We start from the raw sequence: 15,895 nt of genomic DNA on the forward strand, positions 1-15,895 counted from the left end.
AAATAAGCATCTACCCTGTGCCAGGCTGCCCGCTGGTCACTGGACACAGCCACAAAGCAGGCAGCCTGTGCCCTGGTCCCAGCTGGGGAGACAAACAATAACCGATTAAGCTTCACACTTATCTGAAGGAGGGTGTTTTTTTTTTTTTTTTTGAGACAGAGCCTTGCTCTGTTGCCCAGGCTGGAGCGCGGTGGCACGATCTCGGCTCACTGCAACCTCTGCCTCCCAGGTTCAAGTGATACTCGTGCCTCAGCCTCCCGAGTAGCTGAGATTATAGGAACTCACCATCACGCCTGGCTAATTTTTGAATTTTTAGTAGACACAGGGTTTCACCATGTTGGCCAGGCTGGTCTCGAACTCCTGATCTCAAGTCAACTGCACGCTTCGGCCTCCCAAAGTGCTGGGATTAAGGCGTGAGCCACCGCGCCTGGTCTGTGCCTAATTTCTTCATCCCAGGCTGTTATAGGTTGAATTACGGCCCCCTCAACCCCAAATTCTTATGCTGAAGTCCTGATCCCCAGGGGTAAGAATGTGACTGTATTTAGAGACAGGGTCTTTAAAAAGCGGTGATTAAGGGAAACTGAGGTAGGGCACAGTGGCGCACTCCTATAATTCTAGCACTTTGTGGGGCTGAGGCAGGAGGATTGCTTGAGTCCAAGAGTTGGAGACCAGCCTGGGCAATATGGCGAGACTCCGTCTTGACAAAAAGTACAAAAATTAGCCAGGCGTGGTGGATGCACCTAGTCCCAGCTACTCAGGAGGCTGAGGCAGGAGGATCTGTTGAGCCCAGGAGTCTGAGAACAGCCTGGGCAACATGGTGAAAACTCGTCTCTACAAAAAATTAAAAATAGCCAGGCATGGTGGTGCATGCCTGTGGTCCCAGCTACTTGGGAAGCTGAGATGGGAGGATCACTTGAGCCCAGGAGTTCAAGGCTGCAGTTGAGCCATGATCACACTACTGCACCCCACCCTGGGTGACAGAGTGAGAACCGGTCTCAAAAAAAAAAAAATTTTTTTTTTTTATGTTAAGAGCCAACATTTGATACAAGCCATGTGCTGTTCTGGGCCTTCAGGTGTTAACCCCAGGTCAGCATTGCCATTCTGTAGAAAAGAAAGTGGGGCCCAGGCTGGGCCTGGTGGCTCATGTCTGTAATCCCAACACTTTGGGAGGCCAAGGCAGGTGGATCACCTGAGGTCGGGAGCTCGAGACCAGCCTGACCAACATGGTAAAACCCCATCTCTACTAAAAATACAAAAATTGGCCAGGTGTGGTGGCACATGTCTGTAATCCCAGCCACTTGGGAGGCTGAGGCGGGAGAATTGCTTGAACCCGGGAGGCGGAGGTTGCAGTGAGCTGAAACCGCACCAGTGCACTCCAGCCTGGGCAACAAGAGCGAAACTCCATCTTAAAAAAAAAAAAGAGGGGGCCGGGCACAGTGGCTCATGCCTGTAATCCCAGCACTTTGGGAGGCCGAGGCGGGAGGATCACGAGGTCAAGAGATTGAGACCATCCTGGCCAACTTGGTGAAACCCCGTCTCTACCAAAAATACAAAAATTAGCCAGGCGTGGTGGCGGACGTCTGCAACCCCAGCTACTCAGGAGCCTGAGGCAGGAGAATCGCTGGAACCCGGAGGTGGAGGTTGCAGTGAGCCGAGATTGCACCACTGCACACCAGCCTGGCAACAGAGCAAGACCCCGTCTCAAAAAAAAAAAAAAAAAGTGAGGCCCACAGAGGCAAAGTAACTTGTGTGAGGGCCACCCAGCTGCTGAGGGGCAGGACACAGTTTGGAACATGATGTTTTTTTTGTTTTGTTGTTTTTGAGACAGAGTCTCGCTCTGTCGCCCAGGCTGGAGTGTAGTGGCACGATCTCAGCTCACTGCAACCTCCGTCTCCTGGGTTCAAGCGATTCTCTTGCCTCAGCCTCCCGAGTAACTAGGACTACAGGCACACGCCACCACGCCAAGCTAATTTTTTTTTTTTTGTAGTTTTAGTAGAAATGGGGTTTCACCGTGTTTGCCAGGATGGTCTCGATCTCCTGACCTTGTGATCCGCCCACCTCAGCCTCCCAAAGTACTGGGATTACAGGCATGAGCCACCCCGCCTGGCCAGAATATGGTGTTTTTTTGGTTTTGTTTTTTTTTTTTGAGACGGAGTTTCACTCTTGCTGCCCAGGCTAGAGTGCAATGGCACGATCTCGGATCACTGCAACCTCCGCCTCCAGGGTTCAAGAAATTCTCCTGCCTCAGCCTCCTGAGTAGCTGGGATTACAGGCACCCGCTACCACACCCAGCTAATTTTGTATTTTTAGTAGGGACGGGGTTTCTCCATGTTGGTCAGGCTGGTCTCAAACTCCCAACCTCAGGTGATCCTCCCGCCTTGGCCTCCCAAAGTGCTGGGATTACAGGCATGAGCCACCACGCCCGGCCAGGAACATGGTGTTTTGATGTTTTGACTTTCCTGCCGCCAACCTTTTCTGACTAATAAAAGTTATGGGGGTGGCAACATTTTGTGTAAAGGGCCACGTAACTAAGATTTTCAGTACTGTGGGTCACAGTCTCTGTCACAACTACTCGACCTTGCCATTGTAGGGTGAAAGCAGTCATAGACAATATGTAAATAAATGGGCATGGCTGTGTGCCAATAAAACTTTATTATAAAAACAAGTGGGCTGGGCACCGTGGCTCATTCCTATAATCCCAGCACTTTGGGAGGCCGAGGCAGCTGGATCACCTGAGGTCAGGAGTTTGAGACCAGCCCGGCCAACATGGTGAAACCCCATCTCTACTAAAAATACAAAAACTAGCTGGGCATGGTGGCAGGCGCCTGTAATCTGGCTGGCTTTGCAATTATTCCTCCAGCTACCCTGTGGGGAGTGGATTTGGGGTGGGGATGGGAACCGACAGGAGAGGCAGCAGGGAGGATGCCATCAAGCTTGTCTAGTTAAGCTGGGACCAGTGCACTCCACACCCAGGTAGGTCCCTGTCTCGACAGAGCCCCCGAGGACGGACATCGTTACCTTCTCCGTGGGCTGCTGCAGGATGGGGAGGTTCTCCTCCAACTTGTCCAGCCCCCTGTGGGCGTATTCGCTGGCTGATGCAACTGCCAACAACAATTAAGACGCAAATGTGACTGCTGGAAGGTCACCTAGTAATGGTTCAGGGGGACAGGACCAAGAGCTGGGTAGAGCCCCCTACTCCCCACCCAGGGAAATGGCCAGGAGGGGGATTCAGTGCCCCCTGGGACTTCACCCACTCTGGGGCTCCAGCTTGGAGAGGATCGGCTGAGCCCCGCTGACAGCAGCCGCCGTGAGGGTCCTCACTCCCTTCTCTGCCGCGTCGCAGACGGTCTTGACGTGCGGGTAGCTCTCCTTGGTGGAGGCATAGGCTGCGGACACCATGTCGCAGGTGGAGCTGATCAGAGGCATGCTGGCCACACGGTCCACCACACTGGGCTACAGGAGAGAAGTGGCTCAGGCAAACTGGGTGGGGGAAGATGGGGAGCTCAGCCAGAAACTCAGGGTGCCCTGCAGTTTTGCTCTTACTCCTGGCCAGTGAAACGGCTCAGTTTACCCACACTTTGCATCCAGGCGGTTGCACAAGCCAGGAACCTTGGGGTTTCGCCACGTGCTTTCTTTATTTTTATTTTATTTTTGAAACGGAGTCTTGCACTGTTGCCCGGGCTGGAGTGCACTGACGCGATCTCGGCTCACTGCAACCTCCACCTCCCAGGTTCAAACGATTCTCCTGCCTCACCCTCCTGAGTAGCTGGGATTACGGGTGACACCACGCCCAGCTAATTTTTTTGTATTTTTAGTAGAGATGGGGTTTCACCATGTTGGCCAGGCTGGTCTTGAACTGCTGACCTCGTGATTCGCCCACCTCAGCCTCCCAAAGTGCTGGGATTACAGGCGTGAGCCACCGCGCCCGGCCCACGTGCTTCCTTGAACACAGGCTATTTACATGAGCCTGCACTTTATCCCAGCGACGTGCCAGGTGGTGATAAGGGACAACAGTCCCATTCTCGTGGCAGTGAGGGTCTAACCCGGGGGCTGCAGACCCCAGCCCACGGGTCACAGCCAGCGCACCACTTGATTTTTAAATTTTAATTATTTTTGGGGCCAGGCGCAGTGGCTCACGCCTGTAATCCGAGCACTTTGGGAGACCGAGGCGGGCGGGTCACTTTGGGTCAGGAGTTTGAGACTAGCCTGGCCAACATGGTGAAACTCCGTCTCTACTAAAAATACAAAAATTAGCTGGGCGTGGTGGCACATGCCTGTTACCCCAGCTACTTGGGAGGCTGAGGCAGGAGAATCGCTTGAACCCAGGAGGCAGAGGTTGCAGTGAGCCAAGATGTCACCACTGCACTCCAGGCTGGGCGACACAGCAAGGCTCCATCTCAAAAATATATACATAAAATAAAATCACCTGAGGATGAGAGCTCTGGAATAGAAACTGGCCTCCTAGGACGTCCCTGAGAGAGCCTTCAGAGGTGAGGATGATTTGGCTCAGGGGTTGGGGAGGGCAGGTAGTTTCAGACAGAACCCTGCTCCCTCAGGCCCTCCAAGGGCCTTTGAGATTCCCCCCTCCCAACTGGGGACACCAGTGAGTGGTCCATACCCCACTGAGGAATAAATCCCTCTGGCTCCGTGAGCTGCCGGCAGATCCCTGGCTCCCTGCCAGGGCACCCTGGGGTGGGAAGCCTCCTTGCACGGGAATCACAGGGTCGGGGCAGTCCCTGGTCCCGGCCCTTCCTCACCTGCTGTACCGGTTCTTCCGCTGTCACCTGGGTGCTGCCATCAGCCTCTGCCCCGTTGGCAGACATGGTCTCTGCAGCAGACACTGTGGAGAGAGGAACAGTCAGTTACAGCCTGCCTGGCCCCACCTTCCAGGAGAAAGTCCAGGCCCACGCTGCAGCTGGAAGACAGGGTTCACACCTGCCCATGACTTACAGCCGTGTCTTTCAGTCCTTAGCAGGCACAAGAGTGACCTCTGGACTTTGTTCAATAGCAAGTGCTGATTCTAAAGCTTCGGGATGAGGCTCACCTGGCCCCCTATTTCTTTTTTTTTTTTCTTTATTTTCTTTGGAGACAGTCTCACTCTGTCGCCCAGGATGGAGTGCAGTGGGGCAACCTGGGCTCACTGCAACCTCCGCCTCCTGGTTTCAAGCAATTCTCCTGCCTTAGCCTCCCGAGTAGCTGGATTACAGGCACCCACCACCACGCCCGGCTCATTTTTGTATTTTTAGTAGAGACGGGGTTTCACCATATTGGCCTGGCTGGTCTTGAACTCCTGACCTCGTGTTCCACCCACCTTGGCCTCCCAAAGTGCTGGGATTACAGGTGTGAGCCACCACACCTGATCCTTTCTTTTTTTTTTTTTCATTAAAGACAGGGTCTTGCTCTGTCACCCAGGCTGGAGTACAGTGGTACAATCACAGCTCACTGCAGCCTCTAACTCCTGGGCTTAAGGGATCCTCCTGCCTCAGCCTCCCAAGTAACTAGGACTATAGGCACACACCACCACGCCTACTTAATTTTTTCTTTTTGGGTAGAGATGGTATCTTTTTTTTTTTTTTTTTTGAGACAGAGTCTTGCTCTGTCGCCAGGCTGGAGTGCAGTGGCGCGACCTCGGCTCACTGCAACCTCCACCTCCCACGTTCAAGCAATTCCCCTGCCTCAGCCTTCCCAGTAGCTGGGACTACAGGCGTGTGCCACTACACCTGGCCAATTTTTTGTATTTTTTTAGTAGAAACGGGTTTTCACCATGTTGGCCAGGATGGTCTCCATCTCCTGACCTCGTGATCCGCCCGCCTCAGCCTCCCAAAGTGCTGGGATTATAGGTGTGAGCCATTGCGCCTGGCCAATGGTATCTTGGTATGTTGCCCAGGCTGGTCTCGAATTCCTGGTCTCAAACAATCCTCTTGCCTTGGACTCCCAAAGTGCTGGGATTACAGGAGTGAGCCACCATGCCCGGCCCTGACCCTGCATTTCTAAAAGGCTCCCAGGCAGTGTTGATGCAGCTGGTCCCTGGGACACACGTCAGGAAGCAAGGCTTGGGAACAGTCCCTTCCAGGGCTCACCTGTACTCCAGCAAGCCAGGTATGACCTAAAACCTCTGTAGAGGACAATTTGCCAATAGCTGTCAAGTTCCAAGAGCCATCTTCCCCTTGACCCAGAAACCTCACTTCGGGGAAGAACCCACACCTGTGTTTCCACATGAGCAGAGCTGTGTGGACTTACTGGCCACAACATGACACTGGAAACAACCTGGATGCCCAGCAAAAGGGGAATAAGAAAACAACAAGTGTGGCCAGACACAGTGGCTCACGCCTGTAATCCCAGCACTTTGGGAGGCCGAGGTGGGTGGAACACGAGGTCAGGAGTTCGAGTCCAGCCTGGCCAACATAGTGAAACCCCGTCTCTACTAAAAATACAAAAATTAGCCAGGCATGATGGTGGGCGCCTGTAATCCCAGCTACTCAGGAGGCTGAGGCAGGAGAATCGCTTGAACCCAGGAGGCGGAGGTTGCAGTGAGGTGAGATCGCGCCACTGCACCCCAGCCTGGGCAACAGAGCGAGACTCCGTCTCAAAACACAAAAACAAAAACAAAAATAAGTGTATCCCAATGCAGTGGCTAAAGAATGAGATTTAAAGGCCGGGTGCGGTGGCTCACGCCTGTAATCCCAGCACTTTGGGAGGCCGAGGCGGGTGGATCACCTGAGGTCAGGAGTTCGAGACCAGCCTGACCAACATGGAGAAACCCCATCTCTACTAAAAATATAAAATTAGCCAGGCGTGGGGGCGAATGCCTGTAATCCCAGCTATTCGGGAGGCTGAGGCAGGAGAGTTACTTGAACCCGGGAAGTGGAAGTTGCAGTGAGCCGAGATTGCACCGCTGCACTCCAGCCTGGGCAACAGGAGCGAAACTCCGTCTCAAAAAAAAAAAAAAAAAGAGAGATTTAAATGTAACTCACATGGGCCAGATGTGGTGGGTCACACCTCTAATCCCAGCACTTTGGGAGGCCGAGGCAGGAGGATCACCTGAGGTCAGGAGGTGGAGACCAGCCTGGCCAACATGGCAAAACCCCGTCTCTACTAAAAATACAAAAATTAGTCAGGCGTGGTGGTGCACGCCTCCATGTTTAGTTATCCCAGCTACTCAGGAGGCTGAGGCAGGAGAATCACTTGAACCCAGGAGGTGGAGGTTGCAGTGACCTGGTATTGCACCACTGCACTCCAGCCTGGGTGACAGAGCAAGACTCCATCTCAAAAAAAAAAAAAAGAGAAGAAAACAAACAAAAGACTAAATGTAACCGACATGACATGGACAAAGATCTAGTCAAGGGATAAAATGTGTTAAATAGGGCAAACTTTCTTCTCTTTCTTGAGACGGATTTCCGCTCTGTCGCCCAGGCTGCAGTGTAGTGGTGCGATCTTGGCTCACTGCAACCTCTGTCTCCTACGCTCAAGCAATTCTCCCACCTTGACCCTGCAAGTAGCTGGGACTACAGGCACGCACCACCACACCTGGCTAATTTGTGTGTGTGTGTGTGTGTGTGTGTGTGTGTGTGTGGTTTTGTTTTTTTTTTTTTGGACAGGGAGTCTTGCTCTGTCATCCAGGCTGGGGTGCAGTGGCGTGATTTCGGCTCACTGTAACCTCCGCCTTCTGGGTTCAAGCGAATTCTCCTGCCTCAGCCTCCTGAGTAGCTGGGATTACAGGCATGCACCACGTCTGGCTAATTTTTTGTATTTTTAGTAGAGATGGGGTTTCACTATGTTGGTCAGGCTGGTCTTGAACACCTGACCTCGTGATCCACCCGCCTCAGCCTCCCAAAGTGCTGGGATTACAGGCGTGAATCACTGCACTCAGCCGTGGTTTTTTTTGTTGTTGTTGTTTTGTTTGTTTGTTTGTTTGTTTTTTAGTAGATGGGGTTTTGCCATGTTGCCCAGGTTAGTCTTGAACTCCTGAGCTCAAGGGATCTGCCCACCTTGGCCTCCCAAACTGCTAGGATTACAGCTGTGAGCCACCGCACCCAGCCAAAATTTAGGCTTTTTTTTAAAAGTGAGATAACATGCCTGCCTGCACCGCAGAGCTATGAAGTCCAGGTCAGGGGTGTGGGGAGAATGGGGTTCCCCAGGTGAGTCTATGTAAGCGGGATGAAGCCACAACTCCCTTTTCCTGGACTAGTGAAATGAAGCTGGGACATCATCATCAGAAGAGATTCTCAGGGGGAAGCCAGGAGTCCCAGCTCCACCTACGCTATGCTCCCTGGAGCAAGGCGCCTTCCCCTCCTCTGGCCTCGGTCATCTTACCTGTAATATGAGGCTAAAGGGTCGGGCATGGTGGCTCACACCTGTAATCCCAGCACGCTGGGAGGCTGAGGTGGGTGGATCATGAGGTCAGGAGTTTAAGAGCAGCCTGGCCAACATAGTGAAACACTGTCTCTACTAAAAATACAAAAATTAGGTGCGGGTGTGGTGGCGGGCGCCTGTAGTCCCAGCTACTTGGGAGACTGAGGCAGGGGAATTGCTTCAACCTGGGAGGTGGAGGTTGCAGTAAGCCAAGACTGCGCCACTGCACTCCAGCCTGGGTGACAGAGGAAGACTCCATCTCAAAGAAAAAAGAAAAAGCCAGGCATGGTAGCTCACGCCTGTAATCCCAGCACTTTGGGAGGCTGAGGCGGGCAGATCACCTAAGGTCGGGAGTTTGAGACCAGCCTGACCAACATGGTGAAACCCCATCTCTACTAAAAATACAAAAATTAGCCGTGCATGGTGGCTGACGCCTGTAGTCCCAGCTACACAGGAGGCTGAGGCAGGAGAATTGCTTGAACCTGGGAGGTGGAGGTTGCAGTGAGTCAAGATCGCACCACTGCACTCCAGCCCGGGCGACAGAGGGAGACTCCGTTTCAAAAAAAAAAAAAAAAAAACATGGGGCTAAAGGTCATGCCTGTCTTATGGGCTGCTTTCCTGGGGAATTCTGGTGTGAGCCTAAGAACCTGTGGCCTTGAGTCTGAGCATCTTTTCCCAGAGGAATGAGGCCCCACCTCCTGGTGGCCTTGCTTCGATGTCCCCTAAGCAGAACCCAGCAAAATGATGATGTTTTGCAAGCACTAGATCTGGAGTCCAGATTGGGTTCTCTTTCCATTTTTTTTTTGTTTGTTTTTTTTTTGAGACGGAGTCTCGCCCTGTCGCCCACGCTGGAGTGCAGTGGCGCGATCTGAGCTCACTGTAAGCTCTGCCTCCCCGGTTCACGCCATTCTCCTGCCTCAGCCTCCCGAGTAGCTGGGACCACAGGCGCCCGCCACCACGCCTGGCTAATTGTTTGTATTTTTAGTAGAGATGGGATTTCACCATGTTACCCAGGATCGTCTCAATCTCCTGACCTCATGATCCGCCCGCCTCGGCCTCCGAAAATGCTGGGATTACAGGCGTGAGCCACCATGCCCGGCCTTTTTTTTTTTTTTTTTTTTTTTTTGAGACAGAGTCTTGCTCTGTTGCCCAGGCTGGAGTGCAGTGGCGTGATCTCAGTTCAGTGTAACCTCCATCTCCCAGGTTCAAGCGATTCTCCTGCCTCAGCCTCCAGAGTATCTGGGATTACAGGTGCCCGCCACCACGTCCGGCTAATTTTTATATTTTTAGTAGAGGTGGGGTTTCACCATGTTGGCCAGGCTGTTCTCCAACTCCTGACCTCAAATGATCCGCCCACCTCAGCCTCCCAAAGTGCTGGGATTATAGGCGTGAGTCATCCTGCCCAGCCCAGAATGGGTTCTAATCCCAGCTTGGCAACTCACTAGGAATAGGAGTTTGGGAAGGCAGCATCCCCTAGGAGTCTTGCTTGCCACATCTGTGAAATGTGTATAAGTGTTTCACAAGAGCCTGGAGTCCCTGTGGACTGGAGGAGACGCTGCTCCGGGGAAGCTCAGATCCGTGCCCGGCACATAGTAAGTGCTCCATAAACTATCTCACCGCACTCTGGCTTCCACGGACAAAGGGGTAAAGCCAGCCAGGAACCAGCTTCCTGCTAGGTACAAAAGTCCCCCAACTGGGAAGTCAGGTGAGAAGACATACCTACCTCCCAGTGATCATTGCCTAAATCTGTGCTTCTCCTCACCTCCTTTGGAGCCTGAGCTCACCTGGGCAGGGGGCCGGGTAGGCAGGCATCAAACTCCTGGCCTCGACCGATTCTCAAGTCCCACTTAGGACTCAGGCAGCTTCCTCCCGTCCCCTCTGTCCACCATGACTTCCTGGAACTGGTTTAAGCAAGGGTGGCCATGGCAGATGTCAACACCCTATGAAACCCCTGGGGGTCAGTGACCTGCCTTGCCGCTGGCTCCAGAAGGGGAACTCCAGGCCAGACCCAGCCATCCAGCAACTTCAGAGCATGCTAAGACTGGACTTCCAAAATTCCAAGGGCCCCAGGTCCCACTGCCAGGCCTAGCCGGGACAAGAACCCCAAAGCAGTTAACGGATAGGCCTTCCTACTTTTAAGCCACCTCGTCGCCACGCCCACCCGAGGGAAGTGGGCAGGCTTTGCCCAAGACCTCCCCAGAATCAGTTGGGGGCGCCAGGAGCTGGGGCAACCCCCACCCCCACCCGTGGCAAAACCATCTGTAGGGGAGGGGGCTTTGCGGTGGCGGGGGGTGTCTCTGAAAACCCCAGAAGGGAGGGCGGAGATTCTGCCCGCAGGAGGAAACTTGCCTGCAAATGGCGTTTCCAAAAGCAAACTGTTCAAAATTTAGAGAAAACCTGGTGGGCGGGGGGCGGTATCTAGCCCGCCCTTCAATATCACCCCTTCTACGGGGCTCTTTCGCCCCTCAAAAGTCCCAGGAAGCGAGAAGAGGGTTTCAAAGTCTGAGCTTCGTTGCAAAAGTTGGATTTTTCTGGGGGGAGGGGTGACCAGCCTGGGCTGAAGACCCCTCCCCAGGCCGCAGAGTCCAGCAAATCCCACCCCGAGAAAGGCCCTCCCCGACCCCTCCGGCCCCTGGGGTGCCCCAGGACTCCATGGACACCGCCCCCCAGCTCAACTGAGGCGCCCCCGCCACTCACCGCGGTCAACCGGACGTCCCAGGAACAGCGGCCGCGACTTCAAAACCAGCTTGGAAACCGTCCGGGCCGGGGCGGGGGTGGCTTTTACTGCGTGGTAGGTTGGGGGCGCACTGGAGTGACGGGCGAGGGGACCATTCAGGTTGAGGGAATGCCCGCGCCAGGCCCGCCCCTCTCCTCCCTGCCCCGCCTCCACTAGGCCCCGCCCCTCGCCAAGTCATGAAGTCCGGGAAGGACTCCACGCCCTGCCCCTGAAGGGGAGGGAGCACTCCCGGACCACGCCTGTCCCAGCCACGGGACCCCCGCTCCGCAGCTGGGGACCCTGTGAAGTTGGCCCTGGGAGGTGAGTGCGATCGGGGGCGCCGCACAGGTGCTGGGATTCCCCAGGTCGCCCATTTTCCCTATGGCCAAACTGAGGCTGCGAGAACCCTGGGAGAGTTGCAGGGTGACCCTCGCCAGCGCGTCAGGGGCCACGCCCTCCACCATGGGCTCCAACTCAGCTATATGTATACACACACACACACACACACACTTTTTTTTTTTTTTTTTTGAGACACAGTCTTGCTCTGTCGCTAAGGCTGGAGTGCAGTGACGCGACCTTGGCTCACTGCAGCCTCCACCTCCTGGATTCAAGCGATTCTCCTGCCTCAGCCTCCTGAGTAGCTGGGATTACAGACACGTGCCACCACGCCCGGCTAATTTTTTGTATTTTTAGCAGAGACGGGGTTTCACCATGTTGGTCTTGAACTCCTGACCTCAAGTGATCTGCCCGCTTGGGCCTCCCAAATTGCTGGGATCGCAGGTATGAGCCACCGCACCCGGCCCAACCCAGCTATATGAGTGACTTGAACCACCACGGGAACTTGTCCAGCCTCCGGCCTGATCTGCCCAACATCAGACCACTTCATCCTCCCAGCACTGTATTGTCTTTTTATCATCCCCATTTTGCAGAGAAGGAAACTGAGGCCTGGAGAGGGTCAGCCAGGAGCAATGGAGGGGTCAGGCTCCAGGCTCTGTGACTGCTGGATCAACCTTTTCCTGAAGCTGCCCCCACTTGGATTTTACCCCGCCCCTCTCCACCTCCCAAATTATTTATCCTCTTGGTCTATAAACCAAGGTCTCAATCTCAGATGGCCCTAGGGTCCAGGGAGGAGGTGAATATTTCTGCTGAGGAGGTGGCAGTGATGCTCTGCTTAGAGGGGCAGAGGAGAGCAGTGCCCTATGGGAGACCCACCTGGAGAGTCACAGATCCGCAGGAAGTTCAAGCTGTAGACATGTCCTGCCTGTTAGGGAACAATTGGACCAAATGAAACCCAACTGGGGCTTTGTCCAGCCCAGGGGCCACCAGTTTGCCACCTCTGCCAAATTATTTGAATAGAATGAAGCTTCTGGTCACTTTAGAAAGAACATGGGAAAAATTGGGTGTCTGTGACTGCATTTTTTTGGGGGGGTGAGTGGGGACAGGGTCTATGCTAGCACTGTCCAATAGAACTTTCTGCAATTCTAGAATTGTGTGCCATCCAACATTGTAGCCAAAAGCACCACGTGGCTAATGCACAGTGAGAAGCTGAATGTTTAAATTTTTTTTTTTTTTTGAGACAGAATCTCGCTCTGTCGCCCAGGCTGGAGTGCAATGGCGCGATCTCGACTCACTACAACCTCCACCTCCCGGGTTCAAGCGGTTCTCCTGCCTCAGCCTCCCAAGTAGCTGGGACTACAGGCGCGCGCCACCACACCCAGCTAATTTTTGTATTTTTAGTAGAGACGAGGACTCACCATATTGGCCAGGCTGGTCTCGAACTCCTGGCCTGAAGTGATCCACCTGCCTCGGCCTCCTAAAGTGCTGGGATTACAGGTGTGAGCTACCGCGCTTGGCCTGAATGTTTAAATTTAAGTAACTTCAGGCAGCTAGTGAGATTCTCAAGTGAATCTGAGACCCTACTCCATGACATTTGTAACAGGCTTTTTCCTTCTCATTCACTCATTCAACCATATTTATTGAGTCCTTGCGCTGGGGACAGCAGTGAGCTAAACAGATAAGAATTCCAGCCCTGGTGACACACACTACCCAGTGGGAGAGACGAACAAGGAACAACATAAGTGAGTGAACTTTACAATGTGTCACGTGGTAGGACAGCAAAGGACGAGATGAATGTGGGGGATGCGGGGATTTTTTTCTTGTTTTTTGTCAAAGAGTCTCACTCTGTCACCCAGGCTGGAGTGCAGTGGCACGATCTCGGCTCACTGCAACCTCCGCCTCCCAGGTTCAAGAAATTCTTCTTCCTCGACCTCCCAAGTGGCTGGGATTACAGGCCTGTGCCACCATGCCTGGCCAATTTTTGTTTTGTTTTTTTTTTTTAGTAGAGACGGGGCTTCACCATGTTGGCCAGGCTGGTCTCAAACTCCTGACCTCATGTGATCCACCAGCCCTGGCCTCTCAAGGTGCTGGGTTATAGGCATGAGCCACCACACCCGGTGGGGCCGCAGTTTTCAGTAGGGAGGTCAGAGGAGGCCTTTCTGAGTGACATCCAAGAAGAGAAGAGAGAGAGGCCAGGAGGGAACCATGTCCAGTTAGAGGGAACAGCATTCCAGGCAGCAGGCACAGTCCGTGCAAAGGCCCTGAGGCAGGACCACACCCTGTCTGTTAGAACAGTGAGGAGGCCCCTGTGGCTGGAGTAGAGTGAGTGAGAGAGAGAGAGGAGGGGAGGGCTGGGATGGCTCAGAGAGGGGAAGTGACTCATCCAAGATTCAAGGTCAGTGGGAGATTTGCCTGTTAACCCTTAACTTCTTAGTGGCCTTGAGTAACAAAATAGCTCTGGTCTAGGGGATGAGCCCTGGTGATTTTGCCCCACACCGTTTTTGTTTTGGTTTGGTTTTTTGTTTGTTTGTTTTTGTTTTTGTTTTTTGAGACAGAGTCATCTCCCAGGCTTTTGGTTCTTCTTGATGGCAACATCTGCCCAGGAGTCCCCGCCTGGCCTCCCACAGCCCTAGGGTGAGAGGTAAGAAATAGCTACTGTTGGCTGGGTGCAGTGGCTCACGCCTATAATCCCAGCACTTTGGGAGGCCGAGGTGGGCGGATCACCTGAGGTCGGGAGTTTGAGACCAGCCTGACCAACATGGAGAAACCCCGTCCCTACTAAAAATACAAAATTAGCCAGGTGTGGTGGCGCATGCCTGTAATCCCAGCTAGTCAGGAGGCTGAGGCAGGAGAATCACCTGAACCTGGGAGGCAGATGTTGCAGTGAGCCAGATTGTGCCATTGCACTCCAGCCTGGGCAACAAGAGTGAAACTCTGTTTCAAAAAAAAAAGAAAAGAAAAGAAAAGAAAAAAGAAATAGCTACTGTTGGCCGGTGGCTCACACCAGTAATCCCAGCACTTTGGGAAGCCAAGGCGGACAGATCACTTGAGCTCAGGAGTTCAAGACCAGCCTGGCCAATATGGCGAAATCCTGTCTCTACCAAAAATACAAAATTAACCGGGTATGGTGACGCATGCCTGTAATCCCAGCTTCTCCACAGGCTGAGGTGGAAGGATCGCTTGAGACTGGAGGGGTGGAGGTTGCAGTGAGCCAAGATTGCACCACTGCACTGCAGCCTGGGTAACAGAGCAAGACCCTGTCTCAAAACCAAAAATGAGATAGCTGCTGTTTTCTGGGCTATTTCATTACATTATTCAGCAGCCTGATTCCCATTTTCTTTTATTATTTATTTATTTATTTATTTTCGAGATGGAGTTTTGCTCTGTCGCCCAGGCTAGAGTGTAGCAGCACGATCTCGGCTCACTGCAACCTCTGCCTCCCGGTTTCCAGCAATTCTCTGCCTCAGCCTCCCAAGTAGCTGGGATTACAGGAGCCCACCACCACGCCTGGCTAATTTTTTGAATTTTTAGTAGAGATGGGGTTTCACCATGTTGGCCAGGCTGATCTTGAACTCCTGACCTCGAGATCCACCCGCCTCTGCCTCCCAAAGTGTTGGGATTACAGGCGTGAGCCACAGCACGTGGTGCTATTTATTTATTTACTTGTTATTATTATTATTATTTGAGTCAGAGTCTTGCTCTGTCACCCAGGCTGTGACAGAGTGCAGTGGCGCGATCTCAGCTTACTGAAAGCTCCGCCTCCCGGGTTCACGCCATTCTCCTGCCTCAACCTCCCGAGTAGCTGGGACTACAGGCGCGTGCCACCACACCCGGCTAATTTTTGTATTTTTAGTAGAGATGAGGTTTCTCCATGTTGACCAGGCTGCTCTCAAACTCCTGACCTAAAGTGATCCGCCCACCTCAGCCTGCCAAGGTAAACCAACTGTGATTCCTGTTTTCTGGATCAGGAAACTAAGGATCAGAGAGGCAGAGTAACTTGCCCCAGGTCACACAGCCAGAAATTGCCAGCCCCAGGGTTTGAACCTTGAGTTATCTGTCTTTAAGGTCTTTGGTTTCTGTTTGTTTTGGGGTTTGTTTTGTTTTGTTTTGTTTTTGAGAGAGTCTCACTTCGTCTGGAAGTGAGGCTGGAGTGCAGTGGTGGGATCTCAGCTCACTGCAACCCCCGCTTTCCAGGTTCAAGCAATTCTCCTGCCTCAGCCTCCTGAGTAGCTGGGATTACAGGTATGTGCCACCACACCCGGCTAATTTTTGTATTTTTAGTACAGACAGGGTTTTGCCGTGTGGGCCAGGCTGGTCTCGAACTCCTGACCTCAGGTGATCTGCCCGCCTCTGCCTCCCAAAGTGCTGGGATTACAGGCATGAGCCACTGCGCCCAGCAGGTCTTTGTTTTTGACATTTTCTACTCTTTCTCTTCTTTCCTTCCCTCTCCATCCCCTCCCAATTCTAGGACTCCTAATTCTTTTTTTTTTT

The 15,895-nt window shown here is 53.1% G+C and overlaps 1 protein-coding gene across 2 annotated transcripts in view; it reads right to left on the reverse strand.

Moving 5' to 3' along the window:
• PLIN3 (perilipin 3) overlaps window positions 1-11,216 on the reverse strand; it is a 29,728-nt gene extending 18,512 nt beyond the window's left edge. The window contains exons 1-4 of one of the 2 annotated variants that reach the window (XM_512292.9): window positions 11,050-11,216; window positions 4,758-4,840; window positions 3,255-3,453; window positions 3,019-3,101 (exon numbers count right to left, since the gene is read on the reverse strand). In XM_512292.9, the coding sequence (XP_512292.6) occupies window positions 3,019-3,101; window positions 3,255-3,453; window positions 4,758-4,823 (348 nt within the window). In that variant the 5' untranslated portion in view covers window positions 4,824-4,840; window positions 11,050-11,216. The remainder of the gene's footprint in view (window positions 1-3,018; window positions 3,102-3,254; window positions 3,454-4,757; window positions 4,841-11,049) is intronic. The other variant, XM_063801035.1, reaches the window with a different exon arrangement.
• Window positions 11,217-15,895: the final 4,679 nt, after the last annotated feature.

Source organism: Pan troglodytes, chromosome 20, assembly GCF_028858775.2.
Source record: "Pan troglodytes isolate AG18354 chromosome 20, NHGRI_mPanTro3-v2.0_pri, whole genome shotgun sequence".
NCBI lineage: Eukaryota > Metazoa > Chordata > Mammalia > Primates > Hominidae > Pan > Pan troglodytes.